This window comes from Lepidochelys kempii, chromosome 1, assembly GCF_965140285.1.
Source record: "Lepidochelys kempii isolate rLepKem1 chromosome 1, rLepKem1.hap1, whole genome shotgun sequence".
In the NCBI taxonomy this organism is placed as follows: Eukaryota; Metazoa; Chordata; order Testudines; family Cheloniidae; genus Lepidochelys; species Lepidochelys kempii.
In genome coordinates, this window is record NC_136380.1 from 307,402,358 (window position 1) to 307,423,405 (window position 21,048).

Genomic DNA, 21,048 nt, shown 5'->3' on the forward strand with positions numbered 1-21,048 from the left:
AATATCTGTGCCCATTCATATTTGATTTCTCTATGGCACTGCCTACAAGGGTGTCAATTAGTGACAACTGTTGTGGTGATTTCTCTGATGTGGACCTTATTTAAATGAAAAGCTAGCCATCACAGAAGAAAAACGGATCTTAAACAAAAAGTCAACATCTCACAAAAAGAAAAGGAGTACTTGTGGCACCTTAGAGACTAACCAATTTATTTGAGCATAAGCTTTCGTGAGCTACAGCTCACTTGCATCCGATGAAGTGAGCTGTAGCTCATGAAAGCTTATGCTCAAATAAATTGGTTAGTCTCTAAGGTGCCACAAGTACTCCTTTTCTTTTTGCGAATACAGACTAACACGGCTGTTACTCTGAAACATCTCACAAAAGGTACCTACCACAGGGATCCAACTTTGTTGTTTATTGCACATCACTAAACATAGTATTAGGAAGCAAAGGAAAAAAGCAACTATACATAGCAAAACCAACCTCTGCTTATAGAAAAATCTCATCAGCTGACAACCTAAAAATGATTTTTTCCTTCTATACATGTGTTCTTCCCCTATTCATTGTATATTTAAACCTTTAGAGTTCTTTCATTTAGATTATGTTAAAGAAATTCTAGCCATGAAATCAGTTGTTAAAACTGAGAAGCCGACATATAATACAAGGGATGTAATTCTATTCAGATGTTCTGATGATGTCATTTAGCATCAGCAGACTAGTGCGGAAGTATTTTGTCACCAAAATCCCAAGGGAATTTCCATTTATTAGCTGGTTACATACATATTTTTAACAATTTGCATCTCTAATGAATGTTTGAAAACTTGTCTGATTTAAAGTCAAACATTCACATTAGTAAAAAGAAAAGGAGTACTTGTGGCACCTTAAAGACTAACCAATTTATTTGAGCATGAGCTGTAGCTCACGAAAGCTCATGCTCAAATAAATTGGTTAGTCTCTAAGGTGCCACAAGTACTCCTTTTCTTTTTGCGAATACAGATTAACACGGCTGTTACTCTGAAACCTGTCATTCACATTAGTATTAATAATAAAATATATCATACTGAAACTGATTTAATATATAATGTCAGATGTATAATAATAATACATATAATGCCATTTAAAAGTTCTCAGAAACCAAGTATTTGGCTATATTAGACTGGGATTTTCATAAGAGCGTAACTCCATCAGATCTGAGAATCTATTTCCTTTAGGCTCCTTTGAAAATCCCAGCCTTAATGCATAGATGCAATAAACTCACAAGAAAGTTAAGCCTGTGGGTGACTTACAGAAGCAGAATCCTGCAGGTCTTTCTGAAGTACCTCAATTCTGATTGTTTGCTGTTTGGTTGTAGCTTCCAATCTGGCATTTTCAATTTCTAGTCTTAAAAGCAAATATACTTTTTAATATGTAACAATATAATTTTTCTGGACAAGTCTCTAAATCCACAATAGCACAAAACTTGAAATAGTTTTGAAATAATCATTTACATATGAATTTCATAATCTAAAACTCATTTTAAAATTGTATCTAGTATTTAATTCTGTAATATTTAATTGTGTATTAGCAAAAGTCCTTTTATTTCTGGCCATATTTTAACAATAAAACCTGGTTTCAACATATTGGCAATTTTCTTACCTTTGTATATGTTCTTCCAGTTGTTTTATAGCATTATTTGTTCCAGATGATGCTATTAGAAGGTCTTGCAATTTCTGGGAAGAAGCATTCACTTCTCGTTCCTTACTATCTAATGCATTCTTCAAATCATGAACACGTCGTTCAGACTGAATATATTGATCTTCCGATTCTTGCAGCTGTAAACAAATCAAATTTAAGGTAACTGACGTTTGAAGTGCAAGTATTTAAATCATTATTGAATTTCAGATGAAAATTCAACTTCCTGTACATACACATTTGTTTTAAATAAATCCTTAGTCCCTTTCCTTTCCGTCCAGATGTATGAAAGCCTTGTCCATGCCTTATCTTCTTCCTCAATTACTGCAACACCCTCCATACTGGCCTCACTAGTCCCATATTGCTCCTCTCCAATTTGTCCAAAACAGAGCTGCAAAAATGATTTCTCCTCATCTTATAAGACCACGTCACTCTTTGAATGTCTTCACTTGCTCCTCCTTGCCCACTATATCTTGTTTAAAATTTGGCTCCAGCAAGTATAAGTCAGCCCCAGCTACCCCATTAAAATGGGGTTGTGATCCACTTTGGGGTCCTGACCCACAGTTTGAGAACCGCTGAACTAGATAATATGTTAAGTAAAAGATATATACATGCATCGCTTTGTCCAAGTGAGTTAGTGAGCTTAGTTACTCTAAGACAAATTGTTATCAGGTATGTACCACAGTTATAAAAGAATGTAAATTACTTAAATGTCACTGTGTTTTAGATGCCTAGAAATAATGTTAAGTCAATAAGTGTTTAAAGTGCTGAGACGACAAAAACTACTCATTGTACTACTCTAAACTTAAATTGTATGTAGGTGCTGAAAAAGAGATAATGAATACAGCGTATACATTTTTCAGAACACATGGTTTGTGATGTCACAAAATGGACAGCTCCTTAGATAATAGAGAAAAGTGTGAATTGAAGAGTTTATTGTTTCTAATGTAAGAGGTAAACCATTATTAAAGTTACAAGTTACCCGTAGTTATATGTACTGGTGAATAACAATAAAATGAGAAGTGGCTTTGAATCATCAAGTGCACACTTGATGTTAGTAGGGGTGTGTGTGTGTGTGGAAAAAGAATAGGTTTAATTGGGTTCTAGTTTATAACATGAGTTTTGCTTCTCTAAGCATTCAAGAATAGGTTTAGCTTAGAATTATGTGGTAAGATGATTTTAAATTGAATTGACATTTCAGTAGTTAAAGCAATTTAAATTTCTAACTTTAGAATTTTTTTGATTGAACTGTTTTGATAATTGTACAGTATTTGATTTGTATAAAGCTTGTCTGGCAATTTGGCAAAAGACTTGTATTAAGTTTCCATAGTGATACCAAATTATTTCCACAAAATAATACACAAAAAGTTTTATCACTGAGTGATAAAATTTTGTACCTTTCATTTACTGTGATTTGATGTATTACTTCAACAAGTGTAGCATCCTATGTCAAAGCAATTCACTTAAACCTTGTAAACACTATCCTATAAATATTTTTAGTTTGCTTTCTGTAAACTTATTTTTTTTAAATTCTATTCTGATAACACAAAGTCTTCAGATATGTCAAATGCAGACAATAAAGTTTTCAGGCTCTTTGGCAAAACTCCTCATTTGAATAGTTAATCACATTCCCCCTCTCCTGGGGGAAGGCTGCTAATCAGAGTTACAACATGTGCCTGAGGAATAGCCTACTTCCTCCAAAAAGGGCAACTGCAACCACCACTGGTCCTATCCTCCTCGCCTGCAAAGAAGTCTTTGGAATTGGCTGGAGAGAAGCTCGATTTTAGTACCAATTCACAACTCTTTCTGGCTTCCAGCTCTACGTACACTTCCAAGACTAGAAGGGTGACAAAAAGGATTGAAACTACACTTCCAATCCTGCCCCATTCCGCACCACCACAGCCTGAGGCAGAAGCACAGAGTAAAGGAGTTTCTGATCCTGTTCCCTGCCTCAGTCCTCAGAAGAGGGGGTGAAGAGTTAAGTGTTTTCCTAAAAATAAAGAGGGTGGAGAGAAAATAAAATGCTTGGGATGGCAGAGAGGATGAAATGCTTTGTAGGAGGGGGCTGAAAATTGAATGGTTAGAGGAAAAATGGAGAAAGAAGAGAGGATTGATAAATTCTAGGAGCGGGGAGGACAGAATCAGTTATTTGCAGGTATTCTGAACTGATCAGTTGGAGAACTGCTGCTGCTCCAAAATTCAGTGAATTAATCAGAAATTAATGCATGTTTAATTGATTAGTTAAAATTATTTATCTTGTGTTTTGCACTGTATTTGTCCTAATACTCTCACATTAAATGCCCTACTCTAGTCTTTCTAGTGCACATGCACAGATCTTCTTGCTGCTGCCAATAAAATATGTTGTCCCAATTCTGCTTAAAATGGAGATTAGACTTTCTGCAATGTTTAGAAGAAAAATATAGTAATGAGAAACAACTATTTTTACCTATAGTTAATGAGGGCTGACATCATGCAGAACATTTTTCTTGAATGCTTAGAGAAGCAAAACTCATGTTATAAACTAGAACCCAATTAAACTATTCAATTAATTTACACTTAAAGAAAAAAATGAAAATTTTAAAAGGCCAATTTTGCGTTTCCTCACCCTGCTTCAAGACTTTAGCGTGACCATAATAGTTAAAGTAAAGCTACTATTAGACGACAAAGGACTCCCTCCCTTCATAACATTGAAGTCAAAGGAAAGTGTACAAGTTTAACCACAAGGTGACTGTTGTGACAAAACATCAGTAAAACACTAGCAACAGAAATTACCTTCTGATTTTATCTGACAAAATAAGACACTAGATATACTTGTATTTGAAATGTCATACTATCATAATCTTTAAAATAGACTCCTATTAGAAAGGTTCCATTTAGTTTTATGAATTGTGACATTTCGTAATATCTTGCCATTTATAACAAAGTAAATGAAATTAATTCATGAATACAACTGTATTTGATATTATTCTCAAAATAAGCAGAACATGTTATGTTTTTCACTATTTGTAAAATCAATGAACCAACTACGGATTTACTACTATATGAAGTTAATAGACTTGTATACCTTGGTTTTAATCTTGTCTATTTCCTTTTGCAAATGTAGTTTGTCCTCTTCCAGGTCATTGCGATAACGTGTTGTAACTTCAAGTGAAGCTTCTGACATTGATTGCTTTTTAAGAGCATCAGCAAGTTCTTGTTGCAGTTGTCTTACTGTACCCTAATGAAATATTTTCAAGTTAGTATTAATAAAGCTTACAAAAATTAGTATGAAGAGTCCAGATTAGGATCTAAAATATATTTTTTGATTTGTCAGGTTATATATGTCAACTAATACATTCAGAAGGGCATAAAATGGTAAACAATCATGACTGCCAGTGATGCGCCTAAATAGCTGCAGGCTCCCTCCCACCTGACCACTGTTAATCAAAGCCAGTTGGACAGCTGGTGCCAATGAATGCGGATTGCTATTTCTAGAGAGGTTAAATGTTTTAGACTGTTTAGGATGTGTGTTATCTTCTGCTCACGGTCATTAAAAAGAAAGGGTCTTGGTCATTCCAGTGATGTAGGAAAGGCCTTTTACAGAGAGTTTTCATTGTTAAGTCTGGTTTTGTTTTATTTTTTTAAGATATACCAGAATACAGATTTAACCATTTAGGCATAAAAGCCACAATTTGATTGAGTGTATAGTTGGGACATTTAGCATTTAAGAATTTAGTCATTAGCTAGGCCTGCAACATCTTAACATATCTGACCTTCTCAGAGTTTCTGGAATCATAATACATAAAGGTAAATGCAATTTCAGAGCATCAATAATTTCCCAGCAACACTAAACTTAAGGCAGAGATCTACCGAAGAATGAGATCTACCGAAGAATTGCTGACATTCAGGGTTTATTTCCAAAAAGAAAAGAGACAGGAGAAAATGTCTGAAAGAACACTGCCAACTTAAAAATCATAACTCTGTCTGAAAATTTTGTTTCTGATCTTCTTACAAGTAGCACATAAAAAGACAACAACAGAAAGAGATTACAGGAAAAAAATAGTTCCCTCCAAGCTTGTTTGTTTACTTTGGGTGTAGTTCAACCCATTGCGGTTGGCTAGCACATGGCCTCTGCATCACTCAAATTTCAATTCTGAGGGCTTAAATGAGATCTCAGAGGTACATAGACTTGTGCTGGCCCCTACACATAGGTGATTTTCACTCTTGTGCGTTTGCAAGCACTTTAGCTATAGTTCATTTTAGCTGTTTTCCTGTTCAGTCACTCACTCCCTTTCCATTTTTTTGTGTAGTCTCTCATACAGCATCAGAGGAGCAAAAACATGCTTAAATCTCACTGAAAAGCCGAAGTAGGGGAAGCTTGGAGCTATTGTAGTACCTGAAACTAACTCATTTTTGAAGGTGGTGACTAGATTTCAAATTGCCAGCATATCCTCTTCTCCACTCATCTGTCTCTTACCAATTGTCCACCCTTCCGAATTGATTCTTCAATTGATTTCCACCTATGCCCAAATCTAATTTACTCTCTCTTATGTTCAGCCTCCCTTTCTTAATCTGTTGCTTTTCTTAGTTTTCTCCAGTATTCTTCTTTGTCCTTGTCAAGGCTGATTCCCCACTCTGGCACTTCGAGTACAGAAAGTGGGGGCCCACAAGGACTCTAAAAATTAATACTTGCCACTCTAGGCTTGTATTAAACTCCCAAGGTTACAGCTTTTTTCTGACCTTGGATAGGTAGTTGCTGCTACCACCCAAGTGCAGAACCCCTTTGAGATCCCAGGAAGGCACATTTGGGAATTTCTTCCTGTGGGGTACCCTCAAGCCCTTACACCCCACCCCCTTCTGGGGAAGAGCTGAGAAAGAAAAACAACATGTGCATAAACCTCTTAGGACACAAAAATCCAATTCTGTTCTTAAAAAAGGTAAATTTTATTAATAAAAAAGAAAAGAAAATACATCTTGGAACTTAGGCTTTTGCTAGATTTAAAACAAACAAACAACTACAAGGATTAAGTATCAAGAATAGGTTTCCTGAGGTCTAGCTTAAAGGTCAGAAGCAAAACAAAAGCATCTGGGGCTAGCACAGAGGAGTCCACAAGCCATAAAGAAATAAAGAGATAAACCTAATCGCGTCTTCCTAGAAATTTCCTGATCTACTTACATATTTGGGGTTTTAGATGAGTAGTTTCTAGGTATGATATTGATGATTTTTCATACCTGGCCCAAGCTTCTCACAGCATAACGGACTCTCCCCAAGAACAACAGACAAACAGACAAAAAGGGAGTCTTGTTTCAATTTTAAAAAGTTCTAGCCTTCCCACATTGGCTCTTTTGGCCAGGTGCCCACTCACTTCCTTTTACCTATGCATAGCAGTGAGACTTTTTAACCCTTTAGAAGTAGAGCACTTAGAGAACAACTACTAAGAGCAATTTTATAGCTGGCTATATATGGCTGGCTAGGTGTCCATAAAATGGAGCTATCCCTTCATTTATCACAGTCCTATTGCCTCACTTATTTCCTACTTCCTCTCTTCTAATCTTTTGCCTCTGTGGCTTTCCTTTGTTCCATGGCACTCCAGTCTAATGCCACCTGGAATTTCTTGAACTGTTTGGAAAGTTTTACTTTCCATTCCATGATGCACAAATACTACTAGGTAAAAACTGAAAGGAGATCACACTTGTAGACAAAGTAGTTTATCCTTGAATAGTCTGAATTTGGAAGTCATTGCTCAAATCTTCCGAGCAGAATACATAGGTGAGGAAAAGCAGAGATGGATTTATTTGCCGCAAGCTATTACTATTCCGAGTACGAAACAGATAAGTGCATTCCCCTGTAAGTAAATTACACAATTATTTTTTCCAACTGGTGTATTTCAAAATTTTACAAGGATAAATTTTAAACTTTGTTATGGGACCTTCAGTGAATAAATGATAAAACTCAAATCACTGTTTGAAGTTTTTATACTTACCTCTCTTTCTACTTTCTCTGTTTCATATTTAAAGACTTGCTCCCTTAAATTATTACATTTTGTGATTAGTTCCTTATTTCTCTCTTCCATCATATGAATTTGCTTTTCAGTATCAGCTCTAAGTTTACTGAATATATCACTAAATCTGTCTTGGACATCACTCACTACTTTTTCTTTGATGATCCCCTTGTTTTGCATATCTTCCAATTGCTGCCGGAGTAAGACGTTTTCACTTTGAAGCTGTGCCAATCGTTCTTGCATAGATTCCTGTTTTACAATATATTTGCTCATTTGATCCTTCTCAGTTTGTCGAGCATAATCAAGTTCCTTTGCCTGACATTGTGCATAACTTAGATCTCTTTGAGCACTTTCTAAAAGCAAAGTTTTTTCTCTAAATGTGTGTGTTACATGATGAAGTTCATTTTCTAGACTGTTAGCTTTAGTTTCGACTTTACTAAGCTGTTGAGACAAGATATTATTGGTGTCTCGCAGATTGGACAGGTCGTGATTGAGCTTGTCTTGCAAACGAAGCCATTCATCACGCTCTCTTTGTAGTGTTCGCTCAACATCAGTTTTTGATTTCCGACAGCATTCAAGTTCTTGAACAGCAGAGTTCAAACGGGAACGGAATGATTCCGTCTCTGTCTCCAGTCTATCTTTATTTTCTTTTGCATGCTCTATTTTGGAAGTTAACATTGCAGATTCTGTCTTTAATACATTCAGCTGTCCATTGTACTGAAAAACTGTTTGTGTCAAAGCCTCCTCATTTAGTTTTAGCTCCTTCCTAAGATCTTCATTTTTTTCTTTCAAGACCTCATTTTCTTCTAAATATTTGGTTTCTTCCTCCTGGTGCCGAATTCTTATTTGATCAAGCTCTAGTCTTAGTATAGCAATTTCATCTTGCAGTTTCTGATTTTTGTGTAAAAGATCCTTTTCTCTCAGATTATCAGGTACCTGAGTAATTGAGAACATATAAACATAGAGGTGAGAGGGGGGAAGGAAGGGAGAAGAGTTACATTTAAAAAAAATGATAACAAACATGCATTTTGATGTTTTCTAATAATCAAGCTTGACTTACTTAAAATAGCTTTATAAACTACAATCTAATTGGCTGAAAAGGCTCTGAACACGTTATCTTTTAGTGAATGAACTCACTGGAACTATAAGATACTATTCAGTAACCAAATCAGTAAGCCACATTTAAGTTTCTTTTTTCCATCAATAATATAAACAAAGCCTTTAAATATTTTAAATCTAAATCCTTTCAAATACATTACCATACATGTACACTTTAGTACAGGCACCACACTATAGGCCCTACACTAAAGAAGGATGTGGAAAAATTGGAAAGAATCCAGTGGAGGGCAACAAAAATGATTAGGGGACTGGAACACATGATTTATGAAGAGAGACTGAGGGAACTGGGATTGTTTAGTCTGCGGAAGAGAAGAATGAAGTGGGATTTGATAGCTGCTTTCAACTATCTGAAAGGGGGTTCCAAAGAGAATGGATCTACACTGTTCTCAGTGGTAGCAGATGACAGAATGAGGAGTAATGGTCTCAAGTTGCGGTGGGGGAGGTTTATGTTGGATATCAGGAAAAACTTTTTCACTAGGAGGGTGGTGAAGCACTGGAATGCATTACCTAGGGAGGTGGTGGAATCTCCTTCCTTTGAACTTTTTAAGGTCAGGCTTGACAAAGCTCTGGCTGGGATGATTTAGTTGGGGATTGGTCCTGCTTTGAGCAGGGGGCTGGACTAGATGACCTCCTGAGGTCCCTTCCAACTCTAATATTCTATGATATGGGGGTGTTTTTATATTCCTTTAAAAATATGGTTTAGGCTTGTTATCCCATTTGCAGAATCAGCAACAGAACCTAGCTCTCCTGATTCATTGTGTTTTAACTTCCCTATTTATTATCTCCTTCTCTGACTTCTATTTGAATATATATCCTACATATTTTAACTTTATGTATTATCTTGGCATTAAAGTGTGGTTTTTTTCCCCACATATCCTTCATTTTCTTTCCCTCTCTCTTTTTTCCCATATTGCTGAAGCTTAGGTATGTAGTCTTCCAATCATCCGAACAGCATAATGTACTCAGATAATAATCAAATAGGAGATGCATATGTAATCTCTTTTGCTCTGGAGACGGATAATTCATCCACTGTACCAAGAATTTTGGGTAGTGTGGTGAGGAAGAAGTACGACCAAAAGTTGGAGTGTTCCTGTCAAACAGCTTCTCACTGTGTCAGCTTCAGGCATGTTAAATGTAATCACATTACTTTGAAGATGAAGTTACACTCTCAAAAGTGACTGTAAAAATGGGGTTCTTGGAGTCCACGTTTGTCTCAAATTTGCTCAATTTACAAATAAACAGCTATTTTTAATAGATGTGTTCTTTCTGCTTTGTCCATCACTGCTAGTAGTAAGAAACTCAAATGGGAACTTTGTTATCTAGTATATCATAGTATTTGAGCCAGAAAAGGATCCAGATCAATCTCCTGCGGCTTCACTGGCTCTGCACTGCTCGCAGGAGTTAAAAGTAATTAAAAAAACAACAGAAAACATTTGAGAATATTGTCAGAAAAATAAGCAGATGACTGAAGTTGAGAAAAGTGTCATTTTTACTTTACAAATTTTCTAAGAGTATTTGGTGGATACTGCCATCCACAACATACCAATTTTAAATCTGGAAGTGAAACAAACAAAGATAGGAATGTTTACAAAACTATATTATTTTCAATATTGTAAATATTCTGGCAAAGGGTGGCATGTTAAGTAATGCAATTACAAAACATCCTTTGTTTACACTTAATAATGAACACTGTGTAATTTTTCCTTGAACTGGACAGAACACTGCTTACTTCTGAACTTTTAGCTGCAGTTATTTTAGTTTCTTCTTCTATTTCTTTCTGTCTCCAAAGATGGTTGTTCAAAATACCCTCTTGTAGAGCTCTGGCACTCTGCTCTTGAGAGAGCTGTCTCTGGGTTTCATTACGTTCTTCTTCAACCTAACACAAACACATTTTAAATATTTTAATATTAGAAAAATATACTAGATATAGTAATCATTGTCCTTTTCATCATGGCTTCTTCACCCATACATGAAGAGGTTCTGCACATTTGCCTAAAGAACACCTCTTTAAGATATGTCTGCTTCCTTAGGATGTATATAGGATGGAAGCCATTTTATTCTGACCCATATTAGTTCCACATACATTTGCACGAAATCTGTAGAAGTTGAAACTGTTCAGACTAATCTAGTATTTATTCCTACTGAAAGCAAGTCTAATCTAAATGGTAGTTGGTACCAATGAAAACAATTTGGATCTTGTATGTGTAAAAATAGGATGTGTTCTACAAGTGTGGTAGAAGGACCATGCTATTCTTAACATAGTAAGTTTCTCTAGAGAAGACAAGGCCTAAAAGTCACAATGAGGAATTGCTATCATGTTTTGAGGATAAGTTTGTATGCAGGCTGAACTTAAGAATGTTCAATGATAAAGCAGCCTTAATGTTAAATACATTTCAACAATGAAGGTTATAAGTAGGTCAAGGTTAGTGAAAAGATCCATGAGATCATGTGCAGACAGCTGAATGGTACACACTGCATAAACATGACTATTTAAATAGCTTAATCATCGGATTTGAGATACCCAATCCTTTACGATAGAAATCATGATCCTTATTTTATAGTCAGTGCCTCACTGAGTATCAACTACCTACATAAGCCCAATAAAAACTGTTAGAAATAGAGACCATGAATTCATAGCTTTACGATGTTTTGCTTTTTTTTAAAAAAAAGCAGTCAACATTAAGTGAAGACTGACACTAAAATGCAAGTCAGAAACACACAAAAATTCTGTGTGTGTTTTCTGAAAATACGAGAAAAAAAATAAATCAAATGATCTTTTCAACTTAAAGTGATATTCTCAATATTCTTTGTCACAGACTTCTTAAGCTGAACAAATTGGACAATTTTAGACTATTTCTGAAGCTGTACCAAAAAAACAGTCCTCTCTGATGAGCAGGTTACTTTTCATGGAAAACTAATTTGGTACTGAAAATGTACGGAATCTTCAATTAAACAATTTGATCACCTAGTATCACCTAATATCAAATATGGGTAAATGAATTTTCCAGTGTTTGGTATTGAATAAACAATCATTTTGCAAGAATGGACACCCTGCTTCCATTTTAAAAGTTTAAATAACTAGAGCCCTGCAGAGATACAAAATTTGAGTCCACATCCATCCATGATCCGCAGACATGGTCTGCGGATATGAAGCAGATATCTGGAGATTTGCGGGGCTCTATAAATAACACACACAGTTCTCACAGCTAGGATGTTACGAAGGGACACAAAGTTCTTACCATTTTTCGAACCATATTCACAAGGCCTTGTATTTCCTGAGGTGTTTTCCTCTTGAACCCCAGGTCTAATGTAGTTGAAGGAAAATTAATCCCTTTAAGAGCGTTCTCTCTCACCGGAGGAATAGAAAATGATAGAAGAGGGGAAGGAAATCTGCTTTCAAGTCTGCTGGGAACATGTGCTCTACACAAAGGAGTAGAGGCAACAGAGCCTCTAAGAGGAGGACTAGAGAAAGAAGAGATGGGCTCCTGATGAGGCTGAATAACTTTCTTCATTCTACTAATTCTAGATCTGCCAGACCATTTGCTACAATCCACACAGACAGAAGTCAAAAGAAAATTTCCTAGCACGCTACACTCTGAAAATATCCACTTTCGAGCAACACAATTGCAGTCTGCACAAATATTTCTTAAATCCACATTTTTTCAGCTTGTTAAAGATCTTCTATTCCAAATTCCCGAACAAAATACTAAGCTGGAGATAACAGGATTCCAGGATTTATAAAAGAAAATACAAGGCCCGGGGAACTTGGCAGAGTATCCTGGAGTGAGACAAAAATCTTCCTTAATTTCTTGATGTTTGTTCATAAGTTCTACCTCTCATACTGACAGTATGAGAGGGATGAAAAATAGGCAGGTATTTTATCTATTCTTAAAATTGAACTCAGACAGGCAAATATGGCAAATTTAAAATAAAATCAGTAAACTAACAATGTTCCTCTACTTAATTTTACCAATTTGTAATCAATTTATTATGGAAAAATAAAAATAACGATACATCCATATCTGCATCCATCTCTCTTGCTGTGTTCATCTGACATCACAAAACACTAGAGCTTTGCTTTCATGGCTAATTATGATGTCACTAAAAATTTTCTCCACACCTGCCTATCTTTATTACTCAATTTCTTGTTTGTTCTCAATCATAAGGTTACGAAGGAACAAGATACACATTTGTCATTCCTCTAAATTCAATGAAGCAGGGTGAAATGACAAATATTTTTTGTCAAGAACCTAAAAAGAACAATGATCAGACATTTATCTTCTTCACTTTAGAGAGTCCATAAGAAGATGAAGAAGTTCTTCGAGTTTACCACCCTGGCATATCCACATTTTTGAACATGGCTTAGTGCCACAAGCTCAATAGCATCTGGAAAGCAGTGACCATTAGGGGTCTGAATAAGCCTCCCCACAGATCAGGATTGTTGTCAGATAACAGAAACTGAGGGTTGCTGGGACTACAATCCCTTTTATGCCTATATTCAACAAACAATATGATCAGTCTGAGAAAAAGAAAAAACAACATGGGGTATATCTGTAGAAGCAGCATATTCTGAGATTGCATATGCTACTGAGTGCTGGAATCTGCAGAGCCAGCTCTTGAAAGAGAATTATAGTTTCATGAGCATGTATGTAGAGAATTATATACTGCCATTGTATGTTTGACAATTTTTTAAAACCCATTTTTAAAAACATATTAGAACAACACATCTGAATTAAAACAAATTGGAAAAAAATTTACAAGAAAATTGTGTTGAATTACATATTTTAAGATTTAATAAATAATAACCTGTTTCAAGTGATTTCTCAATGTTCTCAACTCCATTTCTAGACTCCTTTGGGTTAGCTCAAGCTGTTGTTTCTCCTCCATCTCTTTACAGTACTGATCTTCTTTCTTTCTAAGAAGTTCTCTGTTTTTGTCATACAGCATTTCTATACTCAATCTCTTTTCTTCTTCTTGTTTCAAAGTAAACCTGGTATTTAACACAACATTATTTTAAAATCAAACCCCTGGAACATGCTTGCACCCATCATGATTTTCAACTGTTGATATTTCAGCCCACTTAAAAAATTGGTAAAGAGAAATTTTCCACAGTATGTAGCCTGAAGACCAAACAAACAGAAGAAGCACATTTTTAAAATCCCTACCACCTTCAATTCTTATCGTGTGGCTCTGAAACGGACTTTTAAAGAAAATCGTAACCTCATTCAGAGGTGCCAGCTGTACAAAAGTTTTGATGAAGATACATAACACACAAACTCACTAAAACAACACAATATTTGGTTATAAAGTTATAAAAGGCAAAGTTGTAAAACACATTTCCTTACATAATGAACACAATGCCTTACTTAAAATTAAATACATACTTTGATTATCTTCAATGCCATAAGGGCCAAATCCTATATCTTATCCCAAACCATGGAAGTGGGAAAGGAAGGGCTTCTCCCTGCCCCCTTCCAAAAAGGTACTATCCAAAATGTTGAGTCATTCTACAGTAATATGGAACAAAGCATATTAAAACAGAGCAATTAACATAGAAATAAAACATATGGCCAGATTCCCAAGCTAGTGTAAATCAGTGGTGCTATGACAATTTACTATAGTTGAAGATATGGGCCAATGAATCTAAATAAGGTAAAACTTGGCAGCTACTTTAAACTAAATATCTTTACTCTGAACCTGTAATATTCACTAGTAATTCCAAATAATAAGTATAGGTAATACTACCAGTAAAGTAAGTGTCTAAGGCAAAACTGGCAAGATTTTAAACATGGCTTTTGTACAAATAAACTGACTGAACACCTTGTAGTAATTAAGCAGAATGTTTTCTCCTCTGCAAGGGTTTTTTTCCATAATGGAGTGTACTTAAAGAATGAAGCCAATAATCTAAAATAAGTTTAGAAAAGTCTTGCTAGTTAATCAGCATAAGCTTCAAGCTTAATGTGATAAAAATGACAAGCATTTTTTTAAATGCATGAAACTGAACCTTAAGGTTTAATTTTTAGGTTAACAGAGAATGAAGGCCTTAAGGAGAGTTTAGCAATTTTATTTTTTTCTTTTCTGATAACTGAATCCAATTATCTATAAGTGTAGAGACAGTGAACAATGAAAAACACAATGTAAGACAAGAAAAGTATGTTTCCTTGTTCCCATGACATGAATAATAAAGCATTTGAGTATTGGGTGACCTTTTAGATATTTTGACCAATATCACAGATCATATAGACAACAAGGAAAATCTGATTGTATACAAGGAAATGGCTGGTTTAAAATCCTGCTAAACATTTTCCAAGTATTTGTAACTACTAATGTACGAGTGATTCATATTTCAGAGTCTGAACTCCAAACTTTACGAATAGTAAGGAAGACAAAGTGTCCCATTATGAAAAACACTGACATGTAACATATGAATCTGAATTTCAAAGATAAAGGGTTCAATGCCATACTTACTGTAACTCTGCAAGATTATAGCTGCTCATGAGTGCAGAGCTGATATTCATTTAGTTGTAATTTTATTTTAAAAAAAACAACATTCAAATATTTGTTATGAAAATAAACAGCGTGTAAGGATTTGGTAAATAGAAAAGAAAAACAAAAGTATGCCAAATTTGGGATCAAACTGAAGTGTCCTTTTAAATACTAATACTTATTTGTTACACAAAAATCAACTTCTAAAAACAGTCTATTAATGTAAACAGTAACAAAACAAAATTACTACCCCCCCCCCCAAAAAAAACAAAAACACCATACTATTGAGATGTATAGTCAAGAGATACTGCTCAGGTGGAAGCCCAAAGTTTGATCTTCCTTAACGGTGGCGTTCATCTAAAAAAGGAGTATCTGCCCTCTGTCTCAAAACTTGCTTGTTTCCATCAGCCTTTCAGCACTGAACCCAACCCTGGCCTTCATTCTAGACATTACCCACAGTTCCTAATACCATATGTTAAACTAAAAAGTTGCAAAGATCACTAACATTAACATTAAGAACAACTCATGAGCTTTCATCATTATAAATGAAGGTTACTTTCTTGTAACCGGAGTTCTTTGAGATGGCTCTGCACATTCCCACTTAAGGTATTGAGCCACCTAGAGGTGCTTAATGGTAGAACCTTTGCCAAATGGCATCTGTTAGAGTGCTCATGTGCCCCTCAGCATCTCCAAATGGTCTGAGAGTGAGGCTATATAAGGTGCACAGAGTCCTCTATCAACTCAGTTCCTTTCACCACTGACACAGAGAAAAGAACAAAACAACTGTGAGAAAGAGGGTGAGAAGTGTAAATATATAGATTTCAGAGTAGCAGCCATGTTACTCTGTATTCGCAAAAAGAAAAGGAGTACTTGTGACACCTTAGAGACTAACAAATTTATTTGAGCATAAGCTTTCGTGAGCTACAGCTCACCTCATCAGATGCCTCCGATGAAGTGAGCTGTAGCTCACGAAAGCTTATGCTCAAATAAATTTGAATATATAGAGCCATTTTGAAGCACTCTGGTTACAAGTAAGTAACCTTCATTTCTTCTTTGAGTGGCTGTGGATATTCCAATTTATGAATAATTTGTTAAGCAGTGCTGAAAATAACATGAAGCCAGGAAACGTAGTCCTAATTGAATAGAGAATGAAGCACTGTTCTATTAAATCTAGCATCATTCCCTGAAGCCAAATATAGAGCATAATGTTTTGTAAAGTGTGCATAGAACTCCAGGTTGCAGTCCTGCAAATCTCAGCAAAAGGGAATTATTTAAGATAAGCAAAAAACACTGCCACAGATCTACTGGAATGAGATCACAGGTACAGGAGTTTTTGCTAATGTGTAACATTCAACAATACATTGGTTAGTCCATCTAGAAATAGTCTGGTGAGACACAGTATGACCCATGTGATTTTTACCACAAGGGATGAACAATCTAAATGGTTTTTGAAAACTTTTAGTTCTATCTAAATAATATTCAAGAACTCTTCTTGCATCTAACGTATTTAAAACAGATTTCCCCTTATTTGTACGCAGTCTTGGAAGAAATAGCAGCACAGTAATTGTCTGATTGGTGTGAAATTCAGAAAACTACTTTTAGTAAAAACCTAGGATCACGTCTAAGAAACACTTTGTCTTTATGAAAAGACATAAATGGTAAATCAGCCATCAAGGCATTTAATTCACTAACCCTTCTGGCTGACATTATGGAAATAATGAATGCCATCTTTAGAGACAGATGATACAAAAACCACTCAGCCAAGGGTTCAGAGTGTAGATAAAACCAAATTAAGATCCCAAGGAGGGACAGGATACCTCAAAGTGGGATACATTTTAGATAATCCCTTCTTAACTTTTTAACCATATTATGCACAAACAGTGATCTCAAATGGTAAGCTGAGATAGCTGCCAACTGAACTTTTAAATATAACCCCTTAGTCTTTAAGTACATTAAATATTCTGAAATACAAGGAACAGAAGCTGAAACAAGGGAATCAGATTTTCACCACATGAAATAGCAGCCTTCAACAGCCAATCATCTCAATATGGGTAAACAAAAATACCTTGCTTTCTCAAATGAGCCTAGAGACACTTTGTACATATACTCTTGGTGTTGTGGACAGGTCAAATGGGACCACCTTGTACTGAAAATGCTGTCCCGCTGCCATGAAACAGATACTTTCTATGACTGTGTCTGATAGAAATATGAAAGTATGCATCTTTTAAATCTAGACTTGCAAACCAATCCATAGTTGAAAGTGAAGGGATTATGGAGGCCAAAGTTAACATACAGAAGAACCAAAACTCACAAATATATTTCATCAGGTTTACTGAAAAGACCATCCCATTCGAAGGGGAGATCTTCCATCTTAATTCCAGTATCCAGAACCAGAGAAGAGGACGAAAGCCTGGAGAGAGTACTTTGACACATTCTGATCTTCCATTAGGATTGCATTTGCCAATCTCCTTTTGTCATCTGACAAACCCTTCACAAACAATGGCATCTTTTCCAGCAGGTGGAATTAATAGCTGGTCATAACTGCTTGATAATTTGCCATCCTACTACCAAGAGAGGAAGAGAACAACACCTTTCTCTGTAGAGACTCTATCATTAGGAGTGGAATATGCTTGTCCAGACCTCAACCTGCTACTAACAGCAGCCACCACCAGTGATTTAGGTATAGGATGTGTGTTAAAATATGAAAATCTTTCTAAGGGTATCTGATATAATTTGTCTGCCTTCTTGTAAACAGGCTGGCAAGAGGCAGGAATGGACCAAATAGTCTTAGCCAGCTGCAGCAGACAATGAAGAACTGGCAATGACATGCCACTTTTGGAGATAGGCACAAAAATGTTGAACACTGGATGGAATGTTTCCTCCACAGCTACTGAAGGTAACGTCAAAGTGGATGCCATGCGATCCACCAGGCCATGAACGGCAGAGTCCTCAGAAAGGGAAGTGGCGCAAGCCATTCCCACAAACTCATCTGGTGATAAATCAGGATCATAGTCTGTGTCAGCATGCTCATGTTCAAAAAGAGGAGCTATTTCCTCATTTTCTTCAGACAGAATTTCAGGTACCACTGTCTGTGATGCAGACAGATCCGGTGGAACCAGATCTGAGGATTTCTCCACCACCAAATTCTTTACAAAGGAAACATCATCTCTCCATTCATAAAGAAGACAACTGAAAAATTTCTGCAGCCTCACCCAATAAGGCCCTGGAGCCCAGGACTGTCGTTTCTCCAGCAACTGGGTTCCAAGAATATACTTGTAAGAGGAGGAGCCAGGAAGAAACAAGTCTCTTTATTCTTCCTCTATCCTCCTGTAAACACAGATTTGGCCTCAGATACAGAACAGAGTGCACCAGAGACAGCAACAGATCTGGAGGATGGAGAGAAAACTGTTTGTGGAGATTCTGTAAGAATCTTAGGAGGAGGAGGTATAGGTGAATCAGGAGAAAGACCAACAATCTCCTCTGTTCTTCCCCCCTTTTTTTTTTTTTAAGTGAAGACAATGCAGACCTTGGAATCGACGAAGCCTGTCTCTTCTTGAAGACTCTTACATCTAGATCTGAGGAACGCTTGGAAGTTGAATGGTATACATCAGCCACAAAAGTAAAAGTCTTCTTTGGATCCGAAGATGGACTTGGAACCAGAGCAGATGTCAAAGCCAGAGCTGAAGATCTGAGCAGCACAGGATCCAGTGAAACACTCAGGTCTACTCCATTGGTCCTTGAAGCTGAAGCTAGAACTGGCCTGGGTTTCAGAGCCGTAGCCATAGAGGCCCTGTCAGAATCAGATGGATCCGATAAAAATGACACAAGAGATCTGTCACTGCTAACTGTGCTTGTCTTCACCCTTGCTTTCTTCCTTACAACTGACACAGCCGGAACAGAGTTCCTGGAGCCCTTAAGGTTCTTCAGTTTGCTGGAGGAAGTCATGGAAGCCAAGACTGGCCTCTTAGACCTTGGATCCAACAAGATTTTGCAACTGGATGGTTTGGCCTCAGGAGGCTCCTTAAGGAGAAGCAGTTGTAATCTGTTGTGCCTCTCATCGTGCACTCTGGGCATGAAGTTCAGCAGATGGAACACCCAGAAGGAAAAAAGTTGTCTCACAAGCATTTCAGGCACCGAATGTGGTCATCTGATGCTGGGAAGACAGCTGGGCTTGAAACCCAGCTTCTTTCTCTTCGGTTCCACCACAATCCAGAACTGAAATATTAACTAACTATACTTCTATATGGAGGGGTGTGGGGGACACAACAGGGTATTGGATGGGTGGGGCTCGGCGGGGGGCTCTAGTTCTGGATGCAGGGGGTGAGCCTTGGTGGGATAGGGATTCAAGTGCAGGGAGGGTGGCTCGATGGGGCGGGGGGCTCAGTGGAATAGGTTCTCTGTATGTGTGAGTCTGAATGCAAGGAGATTGTGCAGACATGGGAGCAGCTCCCCATACAGTGACCCCTTCTCCTTGTGACCGAGGAGTAATGTGGTCAGGAAGTGCGGGAGGGATGTGGCCTTTCCTGGGGTGGGTCTGATTTGGCCCCAGCTGCTCCAGAGGAAGAGAAAGTTCCAGTCCCCCCACCCCCAGCAGCTGAGCCAGGTGCAGAATTCCAATTCTCCCAAGAGTAATTCACTCTGTCACTCACCTGGGCTGTACACTGTGAAAGCAGCTGAGCCACCTGGTTCTCCTGGGTCACTGCTTTCCTGACCTCCCCTTACACAGATCATGAAGGCGAAACTTACCTGCTAGCAGAGAACACGTGGCTGAACTCCCTCAACATTCCTCTGTGCCCCCTTAAGGGGATGAGGGAGAGGGGGGACAAGCAGCAATGCCAGGCGCTCTATGCCTGCTGGTCAATTTCCCCACGTGGGCTGTGCAGTGAGTCAACAGGAGCTGCTCCCTTATATCCCTGCCCTCCCCTTATACAACCTACATGGGCAAACTGACTGGCAAACACAGAGTGCCTTGTGTCGCCGCTCACCCCCTGCCCCCCAATGTTCTTTCGCGGGGAGGAAGCAGGGCTAAGGAAGAAATCTGTATGCTCCCCCCATGCATCCCCTCTGCGACATATTCAGTTGGGGGGGGGCAATGCTTCCCCCTCCCACAAAATCCCTGCTTATGGTTATCACTAAACAATTATCAAGATACTAAGAACTGGAGAAAACCCAGGCCTGAACAGACTGGAGTGATTCATTTTTGTCTGCCACAGCAATTCGAAGGAACTGAGGTGGTAGGGGGCACCTGTGCCCCCTTATAAAGCCTCACCCTCAGAATGTTTGGAAACACTGAGGGGAAGACTAGGAGATGGTGTGCAAGGACTCTAACAGGCACTGCTTTGAGAAAGTTCTGCCATTAGGCTCCACTAGGCAGTGCAATACCCATAAGTGGAAATAGCAGAGCTACTCAAAGAACCCTCATTTTTCCATACTCTCTCCATCTCCTTTTTGTTTGCCATCATTCTTTGGGGCACGAATTTGTCACATTATTTGTCTGTAAAGCACTGTGTGTACTCATGATCCTATGTAAAAAATGTCTAGAAAGTCCTAATTTTGTAAATAAGCAACTTGTTTCTGAAGATTGGAAAAACAACAGCCTGGAACAGATCTTACTTAGAGACTCTACCAACAGCATATCACCACACAGTCTCTTTCATATAAGGTGTACACTGGATTGTTTATGGTTAGTGTGACAGAGGTTACAAGGGTAGTTCTCACCATGGCAGCCAAGAAGGGGGAAACTGTATGGAGCGAGATTTACCTGAGCAAGAGATAGCAAAAGGCAGCAAAAGG

General features: G+C 37.5%; 1 protein-coding gene across 19 annotated transcripts in view; it reads right to left on the reverse strand.

Moving 5' to 3' along the window:
- The window catches only part of ANKRD26 (ankyrin repeat domain 26), a 189,839-nt gene that overhangs the window by 65,203 nt on the left and 103,588 nt on the right, over nucleotides 1-21,048 (reverse strand). For 18 of the 19 annotated variants that reach the window (XR_012156802.2, XR_012156803.2, XR_012156804.2 and 15 more), the window contains 6 exons: nucleotides 13,576-13,759; nucleotides 10,499-10,645; nucleotides 7,633-8,586; nucleotides 4,734-4,886; nucleotides 1,634-1,809; nucleotides 1,285-1,378 (listed from right to left, as the gene is read on the reverse strand). Coding sequence is in view for 16 of the 19 variants with exons in the window: in XM_073328172.2 (XP_073184273.2) it covers nucleotides 1,285-1,378; nucleotides 1,634-1,809; nucleotides 4,734-4,886; nucleotides 7,633-8,586; nucleotides 10,499-10,645; nucleotides 13,576-13,759 (1,708 nt within the window). In the remaining 3 variants the exon portion in view is untranslated. The remainder of the gene's footprint in view (nucleotides 1-1,284; nucleotides 1,379-1,633; nucleotides 1,810-4,733; nucleotides 4,887-7,632; nucleotides 8,587-10,498; nucleotides 10,646-13,575; nucleotides 13,760-21,048) is intronic. The other variant, XM_073328178.2, reaches the window with a different exon arrangement.